The 20,144-nt window shown below is 43.9% G+C and overlaps 1 protein-coding gene across 4 annotated transcripts in view; it reads right to left on the minus strand.

Moving 5' to 3' along the window:
* Positions 1-20,144, minus strand: part of MAN1B1 (mannosidase alpha class 1B member 1) — a 1,711,419-nt gene that overhangs the window by 216,371 nt on the left and 1,474,904 nt on the right. For all 4 annotated transcript variants that reach the window (XM_044058051.1, XM_044058053.1, XM_044058050.1 and 1 more), the window contains one exon: positions 17,317-17,448. In XM_044058051.1, coding sequence (XP_043913986.1) covers positions 17,317-17,448 — 132 coding nt within the window. The remainder of the gene's footprint in view (positions 1-17,316; positions 17,449-20,144) is intronic.

Genomic DNA, 20,144 nt, shown 5'->3' on the forward strand with positions numbered 1-20,144 from the left:
AACGTTCCATCTGAGTAGGTAACTTCATTTGTCAGCAACCTGTGGGTATCGGATCCAAGCCGGCAGCTTTCCTAGCAAAAGATCTGAGCTCCAAGCTCCTCCCCCTACCCATAATGCCCTGCTACCTCCCTCTAGCCCTCAGATCGAGTTTGCCATAGTATCACAGAATACTACCATAACACAAGGAAAAAACTACCTGAACATCCTAACCTGATGTCATCTTGGAAGTGAAATACAAAGATCCTTCAAGGACGAACTACAGGTCAGGGGGACGGAAGGAGGGTCGATTGCTGACAAATGAAGTTACCTACTCAGATGGAACGTTATGGTGAGTACATAACTTCTTTATCTGAAGTAGTTAACTTCATTTGATCAGCAACCTGTGGGACAGAGTCCCCAGCTACCAACAACTTGGGAGGTCCTTATGGAAGAATATTCCGGAGCACTGCAGAGCCAAAGGATGCCCTTCCTCTGGAAATCAGATCCAATTTATAATGTGTAATGAAAGTATGAGAAGAAGCCCCAGTAGCTGCTGAACAAATGTCATCCAAAGAGACCCTCGACCAGAAGACCGCAGAAGTAGCCACAGAACGGGTAGAATGTGCCCGAACCCCCACGGGCTCAGGTTGACCAGAGCTTCTGTATGCGAGAAGAATGCATTGGGAAATCCACCTAGCTAAGGTTACCTTTGTCACTGGTTTACCCAAAAAGGACTTAGCAAATGATACAAAGAGCTGCTCCAATTTTCAAAAAACAGCTGTTCTGTGCAAGTAAAATCGTAACTGTCTATGCACATCCAGGCAATGAAGTCTATGCTCTCCTTTGTTGTGATAATTAGGGAAGAAGACAGGCAGGTTGATGGATTGGTTGATGTTGGCTTCGGAAGCCACTTTAGGCAGAAAAGGGGGTTAGTCCTGAGGGAAACTCTGTCTTTATGAAAAATGATGTATGGGGGCTTACTACAAAGAGCCTGAAGCTCCGATATCCTTCTAGCTGAGGTAATAGCAATCAGGAAGGCAGTTTTCCAAGATACATACTTCAAGTCGACTGAAGCTGTGGGCTCAAAAGGGGGACCAGTCAGAGCCTGGAGAACTAGGGTTAAGTCCCATGGAGGAACTGCTTCCTTAACAGGGGGTCTCAAATGAAAGGTACCTTTCAGGAAGGTCTTGCAGATCTTAGAGGATGCTAGGGGGCCAAATTTGTTTCCAATGTGAAAGTGGGAAATTGCAGCCAGTTGAACTTTAACAGTTGAAGAACTAGCCCCCTGATTAAAGATTTGGGATAAAAAATCGAGGACTGCTGGAATAGGAGCCATAAAAGGGTCTAAATTCCTATGCTCCGCCCAGATAGAAAAACGTTTCCATTTACTTTTGTAGACTTTCCTGGTAGAAGACTTATGAGCGGCCACCAGGATAGCTTTAACTGAGGATGAGATACCAGGAGTCCTAGCCATTAAGGGAACTGGATCAACCAAGCCGAGAGCTTGAGGTTGTCCAGGTCAGGGGTCCTCAATCCCAAGGGGTGAGAAATCAGATCCGGAAGGGGATCTAACATCCAGGGAGGATGCACTACATGAGACCGTAGGCATGGGAACCAGGTTTGACGAGGTCAGAATGGGGCTATGAGGATAACTCTGCTCCCCAACTGACGAGCTTTCGGCAAGAATTTTGTCATCAACAGAAGGAGGATAAGCATAAAGACCGGATGGCCAAGCATGAACCAGAGCATCTCTGGGGTTTTCCTCTTGTGGGGGAATCAGAGCAAAAAACTCACTACACTATGTGTTTGAAGGTGACGCGAACAGATTGCAGCAAGGTTGACCCCATCTGAGGAAGATCTGTTGTTTCACTGCTAAGGGGTTCAGAGACCACTCGTAGGGTGAGAGGATAGTTCGACTCAGCTTGTCCGCAAAAATGTTTGACCGACCCGGTATGTGCGTTGCTTTGAGAAAGCGGTTGGTGGATATCGTCCATTCCCACACTCTCATGGCCTCTCGGCAAAGTGGGTAAGATCTGGTTCCCCCCTGTTTGTTGATGTACCAGACCACTGAAATGTTGTCTGTTTAAATTGCAATAGTCCCTGGAGGAAGAAGGGCATGGAGAGCCTGCAACGCTAGAAGCATCACCCTCATCTCCAGAACACTGATATGCAAAAAGGTCTCTGTGTGAGTCCACGTGCCTTGGACGGTTCTGCCCATTCAATGCCCCCCCCACCCAAGGTGAGACGTGTCCGTGGTCACTGTGACTTGGGGTGCGGACATGGAGAAGGGGCGCCCTTCCTGGAGTTACTTGGAATGGAGCCACCATAGTAGGGATTCCCTGCAAACCCTGTTAAGAGGAATAGGGGCAGACAAGGGGTGTAGTAGGATGGACCACTGGACCTGTAATGTCCACTGGAGAATCCTCATATTCAGACGCGCGAGCGGTGACAGGTTGATGGCCGCTGCCATGGACCCCAGAGCCCTCAAGACTAACTCTGCTGGAAGGGCCGAGGATTGAAGAAGAGCCATAACGTGGAGATTTAGATTGCGGAGTCTGTCCGAAGTCAGAAAGACTTTGGATTGAATTGTGTCTATCCTGGCCCCTATGAAATACAAGATCTGAGTAGGCTGAAGGGAGGATTTCTTGTGGTTGATTATGATTCCTAGATAGCGGGCGAGATGTAGGAAATAGTCTCTCGCTGAACAGAGTAGATGCCTGGTGGGGGCGGCTAGGAGCCAGTCGTCCAGGTAAGGAAAGACCTGTATTCCCTGAAGCCTCAGGTGGGCCACTACAACTGCCATGACCTTGGTGAACACCCTGGGGGCTGTGGTGAGACTGAAGGGTAGGACCATGAACTGATAATGGCTGGCTCCCAGCCGAAAGCAGAGAAACCTCCTGGATAGCCTGTCCATTAGAACGTGGTAGTACGCATCCTTGAGGTCTATGGAGCACATCCAGTCATTCACCTGTAACAGTGGGAGAATGGATTGAATGGTGACCATCCGGAATTTCTCTTTGGCAACTGACGGGTTCAGCGTGGACAGGTCGAGAATTGGCCTAAGTCCCCCGTCTTTTTTGGCACCAAAAAGAACCTGGAGTAAAAGCCTGATCTGGATTGCCCGGAGGAGACGTGTTGGATGGCTCTTTTTCTTAGCAGCTCTTTTATTTCGAAGGCTGCTACCTCCCTCTGATTGGGTGGTACATCGGGGGAGGCACCCCGACTGGGGAGGAGAACTTAGGAATGGAATTGAGTAACCTCTGGATATGATCCAGAGCACCCAGCAATCTGTCGTAATGGACTCCCAATGTGCTAGATGCTCCGAGAAGCGCCCCCCGACTGCGTCCAGAGAGGAGCAGTCGGGCAACCCCTCAGGGTTGCTGCACGGGTCGATCGGAAAAGGGTTCCCTCGACCCAAAATTATTCGGCCCCCCCTCTGCCTCTGGGCACCCTGTCCTCCTCTACCTCTGAAGGACGAGGGATCCGGAGCGAAAAGGGATTGTTGGGATTTCCGGAACCACATCTTCTTCTGTCCTCTTTGGTTCCTGGAGAAGGACCTCTGAGGAGCCGAGAAGCGGATCCTGACTGCAGACAACATTTTCCCATCTTTCTCGCTCTGGAGTAGTGTATTGCAGATGGTTTTGCCGAAAAGAGTAGAACCGTCAAAGGGGGCGTTCGCGAAGGATGCCTTGAAGGGTTCCGCAGAGACTGAGCCAGGCCTGTCGTCGTAAGACAATGCGTGCTCCGCTGGCTCTAGCCGCTCCCTCCGTGGCATGGGAGAGAGACTTAAGAGTGGCCATTTGAGCTGAGAAGGTCCGTTTGTCCTCGGCCAACATGGACTCTGGGGGTGACCCAGCGTACTCTTTGATTAGGTCCTGCTGGAGTCGTATCATGTGTGCCATATAGTTCAGTGACCTTACAGAGAAGGTTGCTGAAGCGAACATCTGCTTTCTGAGGCAGTCCATTGTCCGAGACTCCTTGTCTGGAGGATGTACCGAGGAACTTTCCTGAGCTAATTCCTTCTTGGTGGCAGCTGCTACCATCATGGCATCTACAGGGGCACCTTTGCTCTGAACTGTCCTGTCTGTGGGGGGCTGATATTCCTGTCCAGTCTCTTGGGTACTGGCTCCACAGTGTCCGGCTCCTTCCATGCCCTGGTAGTTATGAGGTCCACCAGGGGATCGGCGGGAGGGGACACCCAAGAGGTAGATGGGCCTGCGAACGCCTCCAGAAAGACAGACTCATCCGAGGAAGGCTTTTGGGCTGACCACCCCCCTCTAATACGAAGCATTTCCATAATGTCTCCAAATGAAATGTCCTCGGGTGGTGACCTGGGGGAACCTTCCCCTTCCACCAAGTCTGTGTCTTCTGTGTGGGACTCAGGTGAGCCCAAGTGCCTCCTCTTGCACTTTCGTTTGTGAGGGACATCCTCGGGGGGGGGGGGCTGTCCAAGGAGGGCTCACCAACAATGTCGTGTTCCTCTACGGGAACCATCTGGGACGTAGGCGCAGGCTGTCCCTGGGGCCGGATGATGGAAGACAGGCCCGTCTGAGAGGGAATGGCGGTTGGATCCATAGCAAGAGCCTGGGGCCTCGACTCCCTCAAAAGGACCCTCTCCATGATGTCGAAAGCTGAGGTTGATGGCACACAGACTCCTCCGGATCAGACGCTCATCTCACGGCCCCGAGAGCTAGGATCTGAAAATGGATCCGACATACTCGAAGGTACAGTCAGCACCGATGCCACCCCAGCTCTGAAGCTACTTGGATCCGACAGCTCCGAACCCTGGCAGCGGGTCGGAGAAGGAGCAATGGGGGCGAAATATGGGGTCAAGCTCCCCCCTGGAGGGGGGGGGGGGGAGGCAAGAGCACTCCCATCTGCAGCTGGGCCTGAAGAAATCAATGCATCATCCGGTCCATGTCCGCGTCGGATAAACTTCTAGTTGACCTGGATGAGGCTGCCGAGGCTGGCCGGGAAGGCCGCCTGGACGACCACGAAGGTGACCGGGTCTCCTCCTCCGGCTCAGGGGAGAAACGTGGAGAATGAAGCCTGGAGGGGGAAGACCCGGAAGGCGGGCTGCTTAGACGGCAGGGCCGAGGGAGCTGAATAGGCCCACCTCTTGTGGCTATGATGCCTGTCCCTATCACGCTCCTTGTCTTTTCTATCCTTTTTCCTGGAGTCCCTTTCCTCCTGAGCCGAAGAGGGAATTTGAATCCCGGCCAGGGGAGCGGGGATGATCGGTGGAGCAGCCGCAGCTGGCACCACAGAGAGGGAGGAGGACAAAGCCGAATCCAGGGGCAAAAGGCCCGCAAGGACTAGCTTAGTCCACCTATCCCTCAAAGCCCTGGGGTTGAAGGCTGCACAGATAGTGCAGCCTGAAGAAAGATGGTCCACGCCCAGGCAAATGATGCACAGAGTGTGGCCATCTGCTGGGGACAGCTTATGGCCACACTCGGAGCACCTAGAAAAAATTGCTTTTGGGCCTTCAGACATTTTGAAGAAAATAGGCCCACACACACACACCGAAGGGGGGAGGGAAAATAAAATCTACAGTAAACTAACTATAAAACTACCCAAATAGACTAAGGGAGAAAGGGTTATCACACAAACCAAGATTACAAAGATTTAAAAGGGAAAAAGGTTTAAATTTCTACTAAACTCACAAACCCAACGCTAGGAGCTTGTTCTCACATGCTTCAAGAAGCCGTAGCAAACGAGATCTGAGGGCTAGAGGGAGGTAGCAGGGCATTAGGGGTAGGGGGAGGAGCTTGGACTTTTGCTATGAAAGCTGCCGGCTCAGATCCGAATCGGATCAGATACCCACAGGTTGCTGATCAAATGAAGTTAACTACTTCAGATCCTTTAATAGTTTATAAAAAGGACTGATGTTTTAAGAACAGGCTAGAGAGGGACTACCAATATAGGCAGGTTGGTAAGATGGTCAAATGTGGGCAATGCCATCAATGTAAAGTCATGATGGAAGGGAATGAAGTTGAACTCAATGGGTTTGGTACAATCAAGATAAAAAAAAAAGAGATTTAATTGTAGTTCAAAATGTATAGTTTATGTGGTGGTGTGCCAAGAATCCCCAGTTTTCTATACTGGGAAAAATAAAAACAGTTTTAGAAAAAGGGCTTATCAACATATGTATGACATCCATAAAAAGGACCCTAACAATGCATTGTACCAACATATTTCTGAATATGATGGGCATTTTTTTTAAATTTATCATTGACCTTGGCCAGAGGGGTGGACCAACAGACGACTTTTTGGAATACAAATAACTACAGTGGCAACTACGCACCAATAACACTATGTATCCAGGACTGAATGAGAACACATCTTATTAGTCCAGTTTTTTTTGTTTGTCTTTTCGGTTTTTCCCGGTAAGGGGTCGCCACAGCAGAACTCCAGTCCACTAATGACTGGCAGTTGATTTTTATGGTGCCAAGTTGCCAGCCCGACACCCAACCTTCAGCGAAGGCATGTCTTTTGGAGGCCACTCGACCGCGGGGAGGACATGCAGACTCCACACAGAAGGAACTCCCCGCACACGAGCTGAGAATCGAACGGAAGAACCTCTTGCTGTGAGGCAACAACGCAACCACTGTACCACCACAGCAGCAGAGATGAGGTTAAAAGCTGCTAGTGTTATATAAAACATTTTTAGTAGAAGGTTTTTACTGACAGGTCAAACTTATTATATAGGACTAGCTATTTCTGTTGGTGTTACAAGTTCAATATTTTTTATGTACGTCTGTTTTTTAGTATTTCTTACATCTTTGTTATGTATTTAATAGGTAATATGATGAAAGGGCAGTTTCTACTGTTAACCTTTTGAGATGATTGGTTCATTGATGGGAGGGGTTATACTCTCTGGAGTACTTAAGTGTGAGTTTTTGGCTTGTATTTTATTCTGATGAAGGCCTGCTCTGCGAGGACAAAAGCCCTAAATAAAGTGGAAAAATAAGTGATTCTGCCTTGTCTTTCCACCTTTTGTGGTTCTAAGTTTGACTGTTCTTTTGTGTTATTCTGGTTGAAATTGCCACATAACCTAAGGGGGAAAGGAGAACATCCTAAATGGTTAGATGTTTGAAAAGTCCGTCTCCAATTACAAACACTTCTACTATTGACAAATCTAGCTGGATAACATCCAGGCATAAGTGGAGGATGGAAGAATGTAAAACAGAAAGTGAACCCCATTCCAATGAACAGAATTGGCCAATGCTTCACTTACTGGACACTAACTTTTCAAAAAATAAAAAAACCCGGCCTGTGAAACAAAGCCTTCAGTGCTAGAACCCCCCCCCATCTTCTGCTGCCTGAAAGCCAGTCTCTTTTTGAATATCTACATCTGACAGACTGCCCCAAAAGGAAGATGACCATAATCAGTTATTAAAGAAGGAAAGCCTCATGCAGTGTCCACCTTTAGTCCAGGCCACAGTGGACAAATGCACCCTATCCAAGTGTTTCTTTGCGCATTCTTTAAAATGAAAGATCATTGGCTATATATCAGCAAAATAACACACCCTGTCCGAAGAGAGGTCCTTGAGTTTTATAATCACATGTTGTGAATAAAGTTGCTCTAAGAGTAAAACGTGTCTCCTCAAATCAACCTCATTTGCAAAACCCTTAAAAAGGTAATAAAAGCATAATGTGCATCTTAAAATCAAGCCACCTCAATTGTTCAGTTGTTTATTTTTTATTTTCACATTTTGTAACCAGGTTAAGTGCAATGCTCTAAGGCATGAGAAAGAAAGAAAAAAAACTTGCTTAACTAAGATTCGTTAGAGATGTGATGTTTAAATACATGTTATTTCTATGGAATACAGTATAAACAGAAATAACCTGTAAACTGAAACAAAGTAGGTAAGAATAAGGTGAGGTGAAGGAGAAGGGTGGTAGTATAAAATGAAAGCAATGTAGTAGTAGTAGCAGGGAAGCAATTACAAGACAAAGGGGGAGGGGATAAGAGGCAGATAAGTGGCAGTCTATGTGGAAAACAGCACAAACTAAATTTAAGAGATATAAAGTACAGCTGTGGTAATACATCCACAAGTTAAGAAAGAGCAAATAGTGCCAACATTTACCCATGACTGTCAAATAATTGTCTTCAATATGTTCATAATTTTAGCATTGCCATCTTCCAAGAACTCCTCTCTCCAGCATGGCAGTCACCTGGAGGATAATACCTTACTGATATTCTGTCATATAAAGTGGAATTTCAAAGTTTCATGGGACTGGTTACTAGAAGTACATGAGCAAAATGGCCAGCAAGAATATGCATTCCCTAACAGCTGTAAAGTCAGTTTGCTCAAGACATGAACACTATTCGTAAATCATACCTCTGAAATGTCCAGATTTTTGCCTCATATTTTTGGCCTGTTCCTCACAAAATGTGTGGTTTTCTGACAACTCATTGATGCCAGAAGTCACTAAATAATGACATACATTTCCGTTTCAGACTTCATCATCATTCAGAAAATGTATGTTAATACAAATCCTGTTATTCCAGCAATTTTCTAAGTTTATAAGAGCAACATCTAAAAATTATCCCTATTTTGCACCTATGCCCCCCCCCCCAATTATTTTAGGCTTTGTGCAGATTTTTTTACACTAACAAGTTGAGAGCTATGACTTAAATTGAGCCATAAATTCTTCAGATATTACATAATATTTTCAGACCATTAAAAATGGTCATAATGACATCAGGATCCCAGAACACGGATTCCCTTAAAACTAAGAAAATGCTTGTTCAAAGATGAAGGAGGGATGTAGCAAACACATTGGGCAAACACTGCTTTAAATTCAAAGGTGGTCTTTCCTCTCATAATTTTCAGGCTTCTCACTGAAATGCTTACACACATACTTCAAGTTTTCCCAATCACACCAGTCAACCCCAGTGTAAAACACATCTCCTTTACAAATTTCTGGAAAATGTGATGAGCAAGGAGGAGAAAATGCAGCATGTAGCTTGCATTTTTTCTCTCTCCCAGTTAGTTCATACTTTTAAAAAGCCTCAACATTCATTTAAGCCGATATTGTAGCTAGTCTTAACAGTTTCACTCACTACCAAACAACATCCATTTCCCTCACTTGTCAAAGACATATGATTTGAGCACTCCTTAAGTTAGGTGACGTGACAAAAAGTACAGTTTTGTACCTACCATAAATGTAGATGTTCGAGTGCTAATACAGCTGCAGTCATAACAGATGGGTTCTCCTGCCATCAGGCGGGTCCTCGGGCGGCCGAATTCCAAAGTCTAGGTCCGGCGTCGGTTGTCGTCGCTTCTTCCCTGACGTCAGTGCGACAGGGGTATAAAGGAACCAGCCGACGCCATTTTCTTCAGTTTTTCTTGTCCCAGATGTCAGGTGCCCCCAGAAGGAAGGCAATACATAAATTTGTGTAATAATGCAGTGCAATATAATCAAAATACAGTAGTTGCAAGCAAATACATCATAAATGAATACCCCAATCAAGTAGTATGAGGATGTGTCAGCCTATAGGCCTGTCCCAAGAGGGGAAGGAGGGAGGGAAACCTGGACTGCAGCTGTATTAGCACTCGAACATCTACATTTATGGTAGGTACAAAACTGTACTATGTTCATCGTGCATACAGCTGCAGTCATAACAGATGGGTAGAATCCCAAAGCTAAGAAAGGGGTGGTAGGCACTAGGTGGAACTAGGAGGAGCCAAAATGCCCTGCAAGACTGCACTGGCAAAGCCTGCTCTAGATTTGGAGTATAATGGTAGGTTGTAGTGCTTGGAGAAGGTATGCACAGAACTCCAAGTGGCTGCTTCCAAAATATCCTTGGTAGGAACTCCTCTGAGGAAGGCTGCAGAGGTGGCTGTGGCCCTGGTGGAATGAGTTCTAATGCCTGTAGGTACAGTTTTGCCATGAAAGGAATAGCAAAAGCATTATGCAGTGGGCTATCCATTTTGAGATTGTCTGTTTGGAAATTGGCTTTCCTTGAGCTCCTACCGCATAGGCCACTAAGAGCTGTTCTGATTTTCTGAAAGGCTTTGTTCTGTCCAAATAATAATGCAGTTGTCTGTGAATGTCCAAGGAATGTAGTAATCTCTCCCCTTTGTTTTGAGGATTAGGATAAAAAGTAGGTAAATGTATGGCCTGATTTAAAGCTACCCTGGATACCACTTTAGGCATAAAGGACGGGTTGGTTCGTAAGGAAACTCTGTCCTGATGGAAGATGATAAAAGGCTGTACAGCCATGAGAGCCTGTAGTTCTGAAACTCTACGAGCTGAGGTGATAGCCAGAAGGAAAGCTGTTTTCCAGGACAAATATTGCAAATCTGATGAGGCAGCTGGCTCAAAGGGAGGCAAGGGTCAGTTTTTCCAGAATGAAATTAAGATCCCAAGCAGGTATTGGTTGTTTCCTTGGAGGTCTTAAATTCTTAGCCCCTCTGAGGAACTGTCTTAAGAGAGGGTGAGAGAATAAAGGAGGATCAGTGTTGTATTCTGCAGAAATGGCTGAGGCATGGATTTTGATGGAGGAGAAAGAAAGTCCACTGCTTAGCAGTTCAGCCAAATATTGTAGTATTTGAGGTAAATTCAGTTTTCAGGATCCTGGCCCTTTTCTCATTCCAGACACAAAAACATTTCCATTTTGGAGTAAGCTTTTCTAGTTGATGGCCTTCTGGCCTCCAAAATGACATCCTGCACCTCCTTGGAGAGTAGGGCCTGTTGTGATGCTAAGGAATCTTCCATGCGGCCAGATTGAGTGTTTTAGCTGGCTGTGAAGAGTTTTGAAGTTGTGCTGAGTCAGAAGAAGAGGCATTAGAGGCAGGGTCCATGGTGGTGAATGCGTCAGGCTCCTCAGGAGTGGGTACCAGTGTTGCCTTGGCCAGTCCGGAGCAATGAGAATCATCTTTGGTCTGTCTGCTCTGGTCTTCAATAGAACTTTGGGCAGCAGAGGAAGAGGTGGGAAGGCATAAACTGTCATTGATGTCCAACTGAAAGAGAGCGTCCACTCTCCAGGCCTTTGGATGGAAGATCCTTGAGCAGAATTTTGTCAATTGATTTTTGTGGGAGGCAAAGAGATCTATGTCTGGCCTTCCCCATTCTTGGATTATCTCTGTAAAAACTTTTGGATGGAATTTCCATTTGTGTGGATCTGTCATATTCCTGCTTAGGTTGTCTGCCAGCGTGTTTTCCTTGCCTGGCAAGTACTGTGCTTGTAGTTCCATTTGTAAGTCCAAGGCCATGTCCCAAAGTGACATGGCCAGTCTGCATAGGGGGTAAGAATGTGTTCCTCCCTGTTTGTTTATGTACCACATAACTGTGGTGTTGTCTGTTCTTATCAATAGTTGACCTGGTTTGTAGAAGGTCCTTGAAAGCTATAATAGCATTTATTACTGCTAGCATTTCTTTTTGATTGATGTGAAGGTGCTTTTCTTTTTGGGACCATTTGCCCTGAATGCACCGATCTGTCATGTGCGCCCCCCAGGTGTAGTCGGAGACGTCTGTTGTGATGACTTGATTTGCTTGAGGCTTGCTGAATGGAAGGCCTGTGTTTGTTTGACATGCTTGAGCCCACCACAGAAATTCCTTTTGCAGACATGGAATTAGTGGTATTATTGTTTCCAAACTGTGGCTGTGTTGAGACCATATGTTTTTCAGGTACCATTGTAGTTTCCTCATATGCAGCTTTGCACATGGGATTAGCAAGATGCAAGATGCCATGAATCCCAGAGCCTGCAGGATTTTCCTTGCAGTCAGCCTGGTGCAATTTGATAGTGTTCTGAAGTACTGAATTAGTTGCCCCTGCTTCTCTGGCGTGAGGTAGGCCATCTGGGTGTCTGTGTCCAAATTGTCACCCAGGAAAATTATCTTCCGAGAGGGTATTAGCTTTGATTTCTTTTTGTTGACTGTGTATCCCAGAGAGTTCAACAACATTATTACATAAGCCAGATGTTTCAGAAGAATGTGCTTGCTGTCTGCTTGGATCAGGCAGTCGTCCAAATAGGGGTATATCTGTATCCCTTGAAGTCTGCAGTAGGCAATTACTGATGCCAGGCATTTCGGGAATACTCTGGGCGCAATAGATAAGCCAAAGGGCAATGCAGAGAATTGATAATGGGTTGAACCTGCAAGAAATCTGAGGTACCTTCTGCAATTTTGTCTGATTGGGACATGCAGGTATGCCTCCTTGAGGTCCAATGTTACCAGCCAAGACTCCTTGCCCAGCATGGGAAGAAGTTGCTGTAGGGTGAGCATCTTGAATTTTGGTACGAATAGAAATGTGTTTAGGATGGATAGGTCCAAAATAGGTCACCAATCTTTTCCCTTCCTTGGCACCAGAAATAGCCTGGAATAAAAACCTTGACCTTGTTCGTGCGTAGGCACCTCTTGAATAGCTTTCATGTTTATGAGATCTGTAATTTGCCTTTGTGCCTCTGCCCTTTGATTTTGTGGCAGGTTTGGCATGCCTCTCATTTTTGGAAGGATGTGAAAATGGAATTTGTAGCCTCTGTTTATAATGTCCCGGGTCCATTTGTCCTTGGTGACAATATGCCAATTTTTTGAAAATAATGCCAGCTTTCCTCCTAAGGGGGCTGCCATTTGAGACTTGGTTGGCATGCAAAGGGAAAGTCATTGGGTTTGCTTTCTGAAAGATTGCGAGTTATCCTCACCACCTATTTGTGTAGGAGCTTGCCACTGTCTGCCTCTAAATGATCCTTGGGATTGTCCTCTGCCCCTCGGGCGCCTGTATCTGCCTCTTTGGGGTCTGTCCGTAGCAGGAAAGGACCAGTTTTTGGAAGGCCAATTTCTACTAAAGCGTGGGGGTTGTACCTGTAGAAATTCTTTCACAGTTTGCATTGATTTAGCCTTTTCCTCCATTTTCCTTAACACCTCCTCGGCCTTAGCACCAAATAGTACATCCTGGGGCGTCTAGTAATTTAGCTTTGACATGATCAGGTAAGGCTTGTTCCTTGAGCCAGGCATGCCTACGTATGACTGATCCTTTAACAGCAGCTCTACATGAGGCCTCTAGAGCATCAAAACCACATTGTAAGGTATGCTTACCCACTTGTTCTGCACTATGCATCAAATCCTGCAACTCCTTCAAGTCTGGATGTTCAGGTTGTGACATTTTACTTTTCAATTGTGATAACAAAACTGTTGGTATTTTAGCATATGAAACTGACAGTTTAAGGCCCTCATGGATAAGGTAGCGAGGTATATACCTTTTTCCCCACCTTTCTAAGGATCTGGAGTCTCTCTCGGAAGGTAGTGGATTTTTAGCAATGGAGGCCTTAACTCCCTTGGGGCCCTGTGAGATGGTTTCTTGGTCAGCAGCATGGCTCTTGTATAGAAATTGGTGTGAGTCAGGAACCCTATAGTACCTGTCAGGCTTAACTGGAGCTGGAGGTAGAGAGTCCGGGTTAAGGCAGGCCTCCGAGTAAACATCATCTAGGATGTCCAAGACAGGAGGTATAGCCAGAGGCCTGTGCTGAGGTAGCAAGAGAAATTCCCTGAGCCTTTTCTTGGAATCAGAATAACCTTGGCCTTCCCAGTGGAAGTGTTCCCTTAAGGTATGCAAAGTTTCCCCAAATGAGTAATCCTCTGGGGGGGCAGAACGGATGGACTCCTCCGCATCAGAGTCTTCAAAAGGGGAGTAAGAATTTTCCTGATCATCAGAGTGCTCTGAAATAATGGAGCCCTGATCAGAGGAGGGGGAATCTTCCTCCACTCTGGGCCTTTTGTCCGGTGGGGGCTGAGAACCTCTGATAAGAGTAATTAAATCCTCAGCCATTTTAAGCATCTGTTTCTTAGGCATGGGGCCTGGAGATGGGCCCTGTGTAGCTGGTCTCTTAGAGTGCATGGTTGCTTTAGACTTTGTGAAAACCTTGATGGAGAAAGAAGAGGAAGGTCTGAAGACACCTTGAGTGGAGGTGGACCTGTCCACATTCTGAGTTTCAACGCCAAGAGTGGCTTCGGTATCTGTAGTCGGGGTGTGGGCCGAGGAGCCTGCGACCTCAGGCACAGGAGACACCGCCAAAGAAGTGTCGTCGGTAGTCAGGGGCTGCGTAGGCGCCTCGCTGAGAACCGGACCACGTGTAGTCGGCTTTGGCGTGGTATCGGTAGAGGCCGCGGACCTCGTGTGTCGGTCCTTGTCTTTGCGTTTTTTAGACATAACCAGAGTCAGAGTATCCGACGACATAGTATAGTTAAATGCTTTCCCAAAATAATGCTGGGCGAACTCCGCCCGACGCTTAATAGTGCATTTGTTGAAAGTAGCACAAAAGCGACAGACCGAGACGTCGTGGTCTGGGCCTAAACAAGGTATACAGAGGGAATGGAAATCCTTATGTGGTATTTGCTTCCCACAAGAAATACAATTATTAACTTTGTCTGACATCGGTCTGAGGCAAGAAAAGTTTCCCCAACGGGGTACTTGGCTTTTAAGACAACTTCGGTTTCCAATTTTTCGTAATCTCAGGAGCTGGCCGACCGGCACTTGCGAACTGCTTCTGCTTCGGGCACCGCGCGGCAAGAAAGACTGAAGAAAATGGCGTCGGCTGGTTCCTTTATACCCCTGTCGCACTGACGTCAGGGAAGAAGTGACGACAACCGACGCCGAACCTAGACTTTGGAATTCGGCCGACCGAGGACCCGCCTGACGGCAGGTGAACCCATCTGTTATGACTGCAGCTGTATGCACGATGAACATCTAAGCCTCACACTGCCTTCAATCTGACCACAGTAAAACATCATTGCAAAGCATGAAATACATCCATGTCATTAACATCTTCCATTTTTAATGCATTTAAGACTTTAAGCTACACAGACTACTTTTGTTGGTTTCAATTGTTCTGTCATCTCACACATACATGGTTTCAATTGTTCTGTCATCTCACACATACAACAAACTTAAGTGAAACATATACTTAGTTACAAAAGCTCTGGGAAACAAAAGTAAAATATAATCACACTACAGCTGCTATACTGTATGCAAATGAGCTCTTCTGAGGAAGAAAGACACTCAACGTATTTACTTTCCAATAGGCCCTTGTCTAGACTAAGCTGCTGCTACAATGAAGACCAGTAAACATTACATTAGCCCTTCATGTAGCATGCAGTCTGGTAAATATACTGAGCTATCTTACTCTTCACACTGAGTAACCAACAGACAAGCATCCTGTACTTTTCATTTCACTTTAAAAGACAAAATACTGCACAAGTTAAGAAAAGATGACAACTATTATGTTGAGAAACAGGCTGCTCAGATCTGAGCAGGACCCTCACACAAACTCAGTCTGTACATTTAATCTTTAACTGTTTTTTTTTTTTGTTTTTTTTTTAATTTTTGTAATTTTCCCATCAGACAGACACAAAAATTTCAAATAACCAGTGCAGTTCCCTGGGTATTAGATCTGCATTTTCTCTTTGATGGCTAAAAATATGACATCTTAATCTGTCTCATATAGTCAAATAACTACAGGGTGCTATGAGGGGACATGAGACCCAGCAACCACAGACTATGAGGAAGGAAAGTGCAGTCACTGCTAAAATAAGTACGAACTGGGCAGTGCCACCTTAAAGTAACTCAATTCAAATGTCATGGTTGGGAATCCAAGAAGTGATGGCTATCTTGAGAAAATACTGAGACTCCCAGTTACCCTACCCTGACACAAATACTAGCATATATTTTCTCCAGTTACTAATATGCCTGCTGTGGTTTTATACCACAAGTAACACAAATAAGTTTACACTATTTAAGTGTGTTACACCATACTATTAGTCACACAACTCCATTACTTCATGAACTACTACATTTTAACGAGCAAGCTATTTTTAGATAAAGTGAAGTGTGGTTGTTGTTTAGCTAGCTGTCGCTGAATGCCTGTGTATTTGAATCCTGCCAAACTCAGATATAAATGTTTGTTTATATACTTTCTAAGAGTTGGTGCAATGTCAGAATCATACAGAAATGAATATCAGAGGCTTATCCCAAGCAAAACACTTTCTTGTATCTTTTACTTAACACAAGCACAAATGTTTGCAAGTGATCAATAGAGCATTACCAGGATTTGAGTAGATAATGCTTGAACTCCTACAGTAGTTCTATAGAGATTGACACAAACAGTACAGGCTTGGAGAAAGATTGGCAGCATACCTTGCCAACATCAATGTACTATGCCAAGTGTTTATACTAGACGATAGATGGGACTAGAACCAATTTTCTGGAATAAATCATATTCCTGTGAAAACGTCTATTTATTTATTTATTTTTTAACATTTTGAAGATGAAATGTTTCAGGCTTTAACTGACAATGAATATGTGATAACTGATGTTAAACTGCAAGTGTATTTCTTGTGCAAAACTGTTTTTTTCTGCTACGCAGTTAGGAATGTCAAGATGCCAAACTGCAGTTCAAAATCCTGACAAAACTCTTGAGTCTGCATAATCGCAGCAAACCAAATGCCACAAAACACGTCAACTATGGCTGACATTTTCTTTAAACAGAAGCAATGATGGAAAAGAATATATGGTAGCTATTACTGAAAAACAATAACAAAAGAAAGCTCTCACTGAATACTATATATATATATATATATATATATATATATATATATATATATATATATATATATATTGCATCAGTACTGAAAGAAAAGCAACACGGAAAATAAAACCAGCTCTTGTAATGACAGAATGGGAAAACAGTGGACTATGCAATGCAACTACTAATAAAAATGAAACCATCTGTGCCTTAACATGGCTTGTGATGTCATGCATAAAAATGGCACCCCTGTGAATTCTGCCACTATACAGTTTTTTAGTATGACAATTAAAACACTCCTGATAGGATTTTATACATTGCAGTGTGCCTATAGGTCTCAAAACCATTTCTTTTGACTTTACTCATCTGGTAGCTAAGAAAGGTCCATTAAAGTATAATTATGTTTGTTTTCAGGCTTCCGAGCAGTAGATGGACCCCATGTTACCCTCCAAATACTGCAGCAATCTACATAAATTAAAGCATTCAGTTTTTCTCTCTCTCTCTCTGCCTACCTTCATTGTAATTAACTGCTCTCAAAGTACATTTTACTATTTAAACTTCTAAGTCTGTCTTATTATACAATACTTATCCTTATATTCTTTAACAATGCAACATTCTTAATCAAAAATACATTCCCCTCTCTATGACACTCAACATCCAATTCTTTTATCTTTTCTTTGCATCCAGTTCTTTTATCTTTAATTATGTCTACATTTACATTGCTAAAAGTTTAGTGACACAAGACACGATTGCACAGTATATTTTGTAAAGCACAGGCGAACCAGACAACGTGCTTTAATCTCCTTACCAGTGTGTATTTATTAAAATTCTTCAAGATTTCCCAGCCCCAGTCCTGGTACTTCCTGTCCTTGGTGAAACGGTACAAGTAGAATAGGCTTTCCACAGTCTCGGGCCTCAAAAGGTTGTGCCTGTCTGCTGGCTGCAAATAAAGACATTGCAAACAAAGTTTAGCACATCTGTGAAAACAACCCATGTTTCTATCTGCTGCATTTGTCAAATGTGACTCAATACAGGAAAACCATGAAAATACAGCAATACAAAAGACTAATTACATTTTGCAATGCAGGATTTTCTAAACGGTGATGTTTTGTTCTTTTCAAACAAACCAACCTAAATCAGTAAAAGCAAGATTGGAAATGACTGGTCTTAATTCATTTAGACTTCAAATATTGTACTTGCAAAGAAAGTCAAGACAAGATGGAAGCAGAAGGTATACTTTCCATAACAAGTCAAAAGGCAAATTATTTTAAAAAAAGTAAACAGAGCCAAAGCTTATCAGAGATAAAGTAATAATGTGAATAAAGTAATAAAATAAGTTGTTAACTACAAGTGTGTGAAAGACTTCTGAATATCTGGTTGAAAATCACTTTTTTTTAATTAACTTCACTATAAAAGGGAAAATCTCGGTCTCTGAGGTGCAGATATCTTGGATTGGATTATAAAAGTCTAGAAAGGATGCAGGTGGCACAGTCCTCTGCATGCGGGTGTTGGGTGACCTAACTCTCCACCAAACCAAAAAAAAATTGTTCTGTATTGAGCAACTTCTGTTTCAACTGCTTTTTGTTTTCATAAGAAAAATCAGTAACTGACTTTCTGAAAAGTAGAGAATGTTGGACTGTAAATGGAACAGAACTAGTTAGTATGTGAAACAAAGGCTCAGAGGTTTAAGGAAAGTAGAGACAGGTGTACAAAGCTGCTTCTCTATTAAACATCTACTCTCAAATTCTGAATCCCTCCTCTTTATATGATTAGAGTATTACTCAGTCCCAAAAGAAATACTGTATCACACAAGTATGCAACATCACTTTTTCTTAAGAATTAAAATGCCTGCCTATAACCAAGCACCAAATACAAGTTTACATTCCAAAAAGCAATGTGGGGAGTCATGCAACTTCTAATTATACGGAAAAGAAACAAAAAAAAAAAAAAAGAGCCAAGCTTTTTTTTTAATACAACTATGTATAGCCCAACAATGTAGTACTTTATCTGCCTATCACAATGAATACAGTACTGACTGTCCTGTGTCAGTCTGAGTCCAAAACCATTCTTTGGAGCAGCACCATGAAAGGTCAATTGTGCAGATTTCATGGTAGCTGAAAGCTGATTTCACATGATATCTGCAATTGATGCTGTATTCTCTGATTTCATTGAAGATGACAAATGACTCACAGAATGTCATAAAAAATCCTTAGTGAATCCATTCACCAGATTCTACAGCAATAATACTCCATTTCTGGCATTTTTGGCAAATGCTATGTAGCTGTGCTGACAATTTAAAGATATCTCCCCTTGTCCAAATACAATCTTGTGTTTTGATGATGAACTTTCACAGTTACTTTGTGACTCTTCACACAAATTCTGATCCAATGTTGTACTAACCCTTTCTCCTTCCTCTTGTAACAGATTTCAAGCACCTGCCTTACAATGTTTTGTTTCACCTGTCTTCTCTGGAGGAATTCTGATTCTTGCATTTTCCTTTATGGTAAAAAAAGAAATGATGTAGTAAAGCACAGTTTTGTTAGGAATGTTATATTACTGTAGATGTTTGAAAATGTTCACTGTTGCGGCAGTCATAACACTTGGGACTTTGCAGTGGAGGACCTGATGTCCAGGTCTATTTCCACAGCTGCTCATCCTTCCATCTCCAGGCCAGGCAGACACCCTTCTACCCAGATGTCAGCACATCTGTGCTGTGAAGGCAATATCCGATCACATCACGCCATCTTTAATGTTTTTTTTTTGCACCAGTTAGCTCAAGGGCTCTGGGTTGAGACCAGAGTACACGCCATTCTAGTGGCATATGCCCCTAAGAAGAGTAGGCAACCAGAAGGCCCTCCTGCAAGGCTCCCACTCCAGAAACTAGTTCAAACTGAGAAGGGGGCATCTTATAGAGGTAATGAGAAGAAAGGTAAGGAGATAGGTGACATGGTGCCCACCTCAGCCCAGTGTTGGTTATAGCAAAGGAAAGAGAAGAGTAGAGGGATGGAAATATTACTGCAACAGTGAACATACTCTAAAACCTGCAATTATGGAGAGTTCTTAATATAGCTCTGCTATGTTCATCACAGTGGCCACTCCTGCAGTAGAGAAAACATTTGGAAAGATTCCTGAACTTTATGGACCAGTGACTCCCTGGCACTGAAAATGTGTGCTTAGAAAAAACTCCATAGCATGGCCAAGGCATATCATATCCTTAGTCTGGAGGTAATGATCAAGTTACAAAAGCTTGGAGAAGGGGTGAAAAGATGACCATAAAAGCTGCTTAGAATACAGCCTCATTGCCAACACATCTTAGGAAGGCAGCAGAGATTTCACAGCGACTCTTATGAAGTGGGTTCTTACATGTCCGTGTACAGTCTTGTTATGGAAAGAGCAACAGAAGGAAATGCAGTAAGCCAGCTTCTGGAGATGGTCTGTTTAGAGACATACCTCCTCTTGCTATCCTTTGCAAAGGCTAGGAATACCTGGTCTGATTTTCTTTCTTCTTTAGTCTTTTCAAGGTAAAATCTCAGTTGCTTATGCACATTCAGGGTGTGCAAAACCCTCTTCTCTTGTTCTATGGGGTACTACAGAATAGGGAAAAGTCAATAGCCAGATTTAGAGACACTTCTGTTA

Source organism: Protopterus annectens, chromosome 16.part0, assembly GCF_019279795.1.
Source record: "Protopterus annectens isolate FY-2018-M chromosome 16.part0, PAN1.0, whole genome shotgun sequence".
Taxonomy (NCBI): Eukaryota; Metazoa; Chordata; order Ceratodontiformes; family Protopteridae; genus Protopterus; species Protopterus annectens.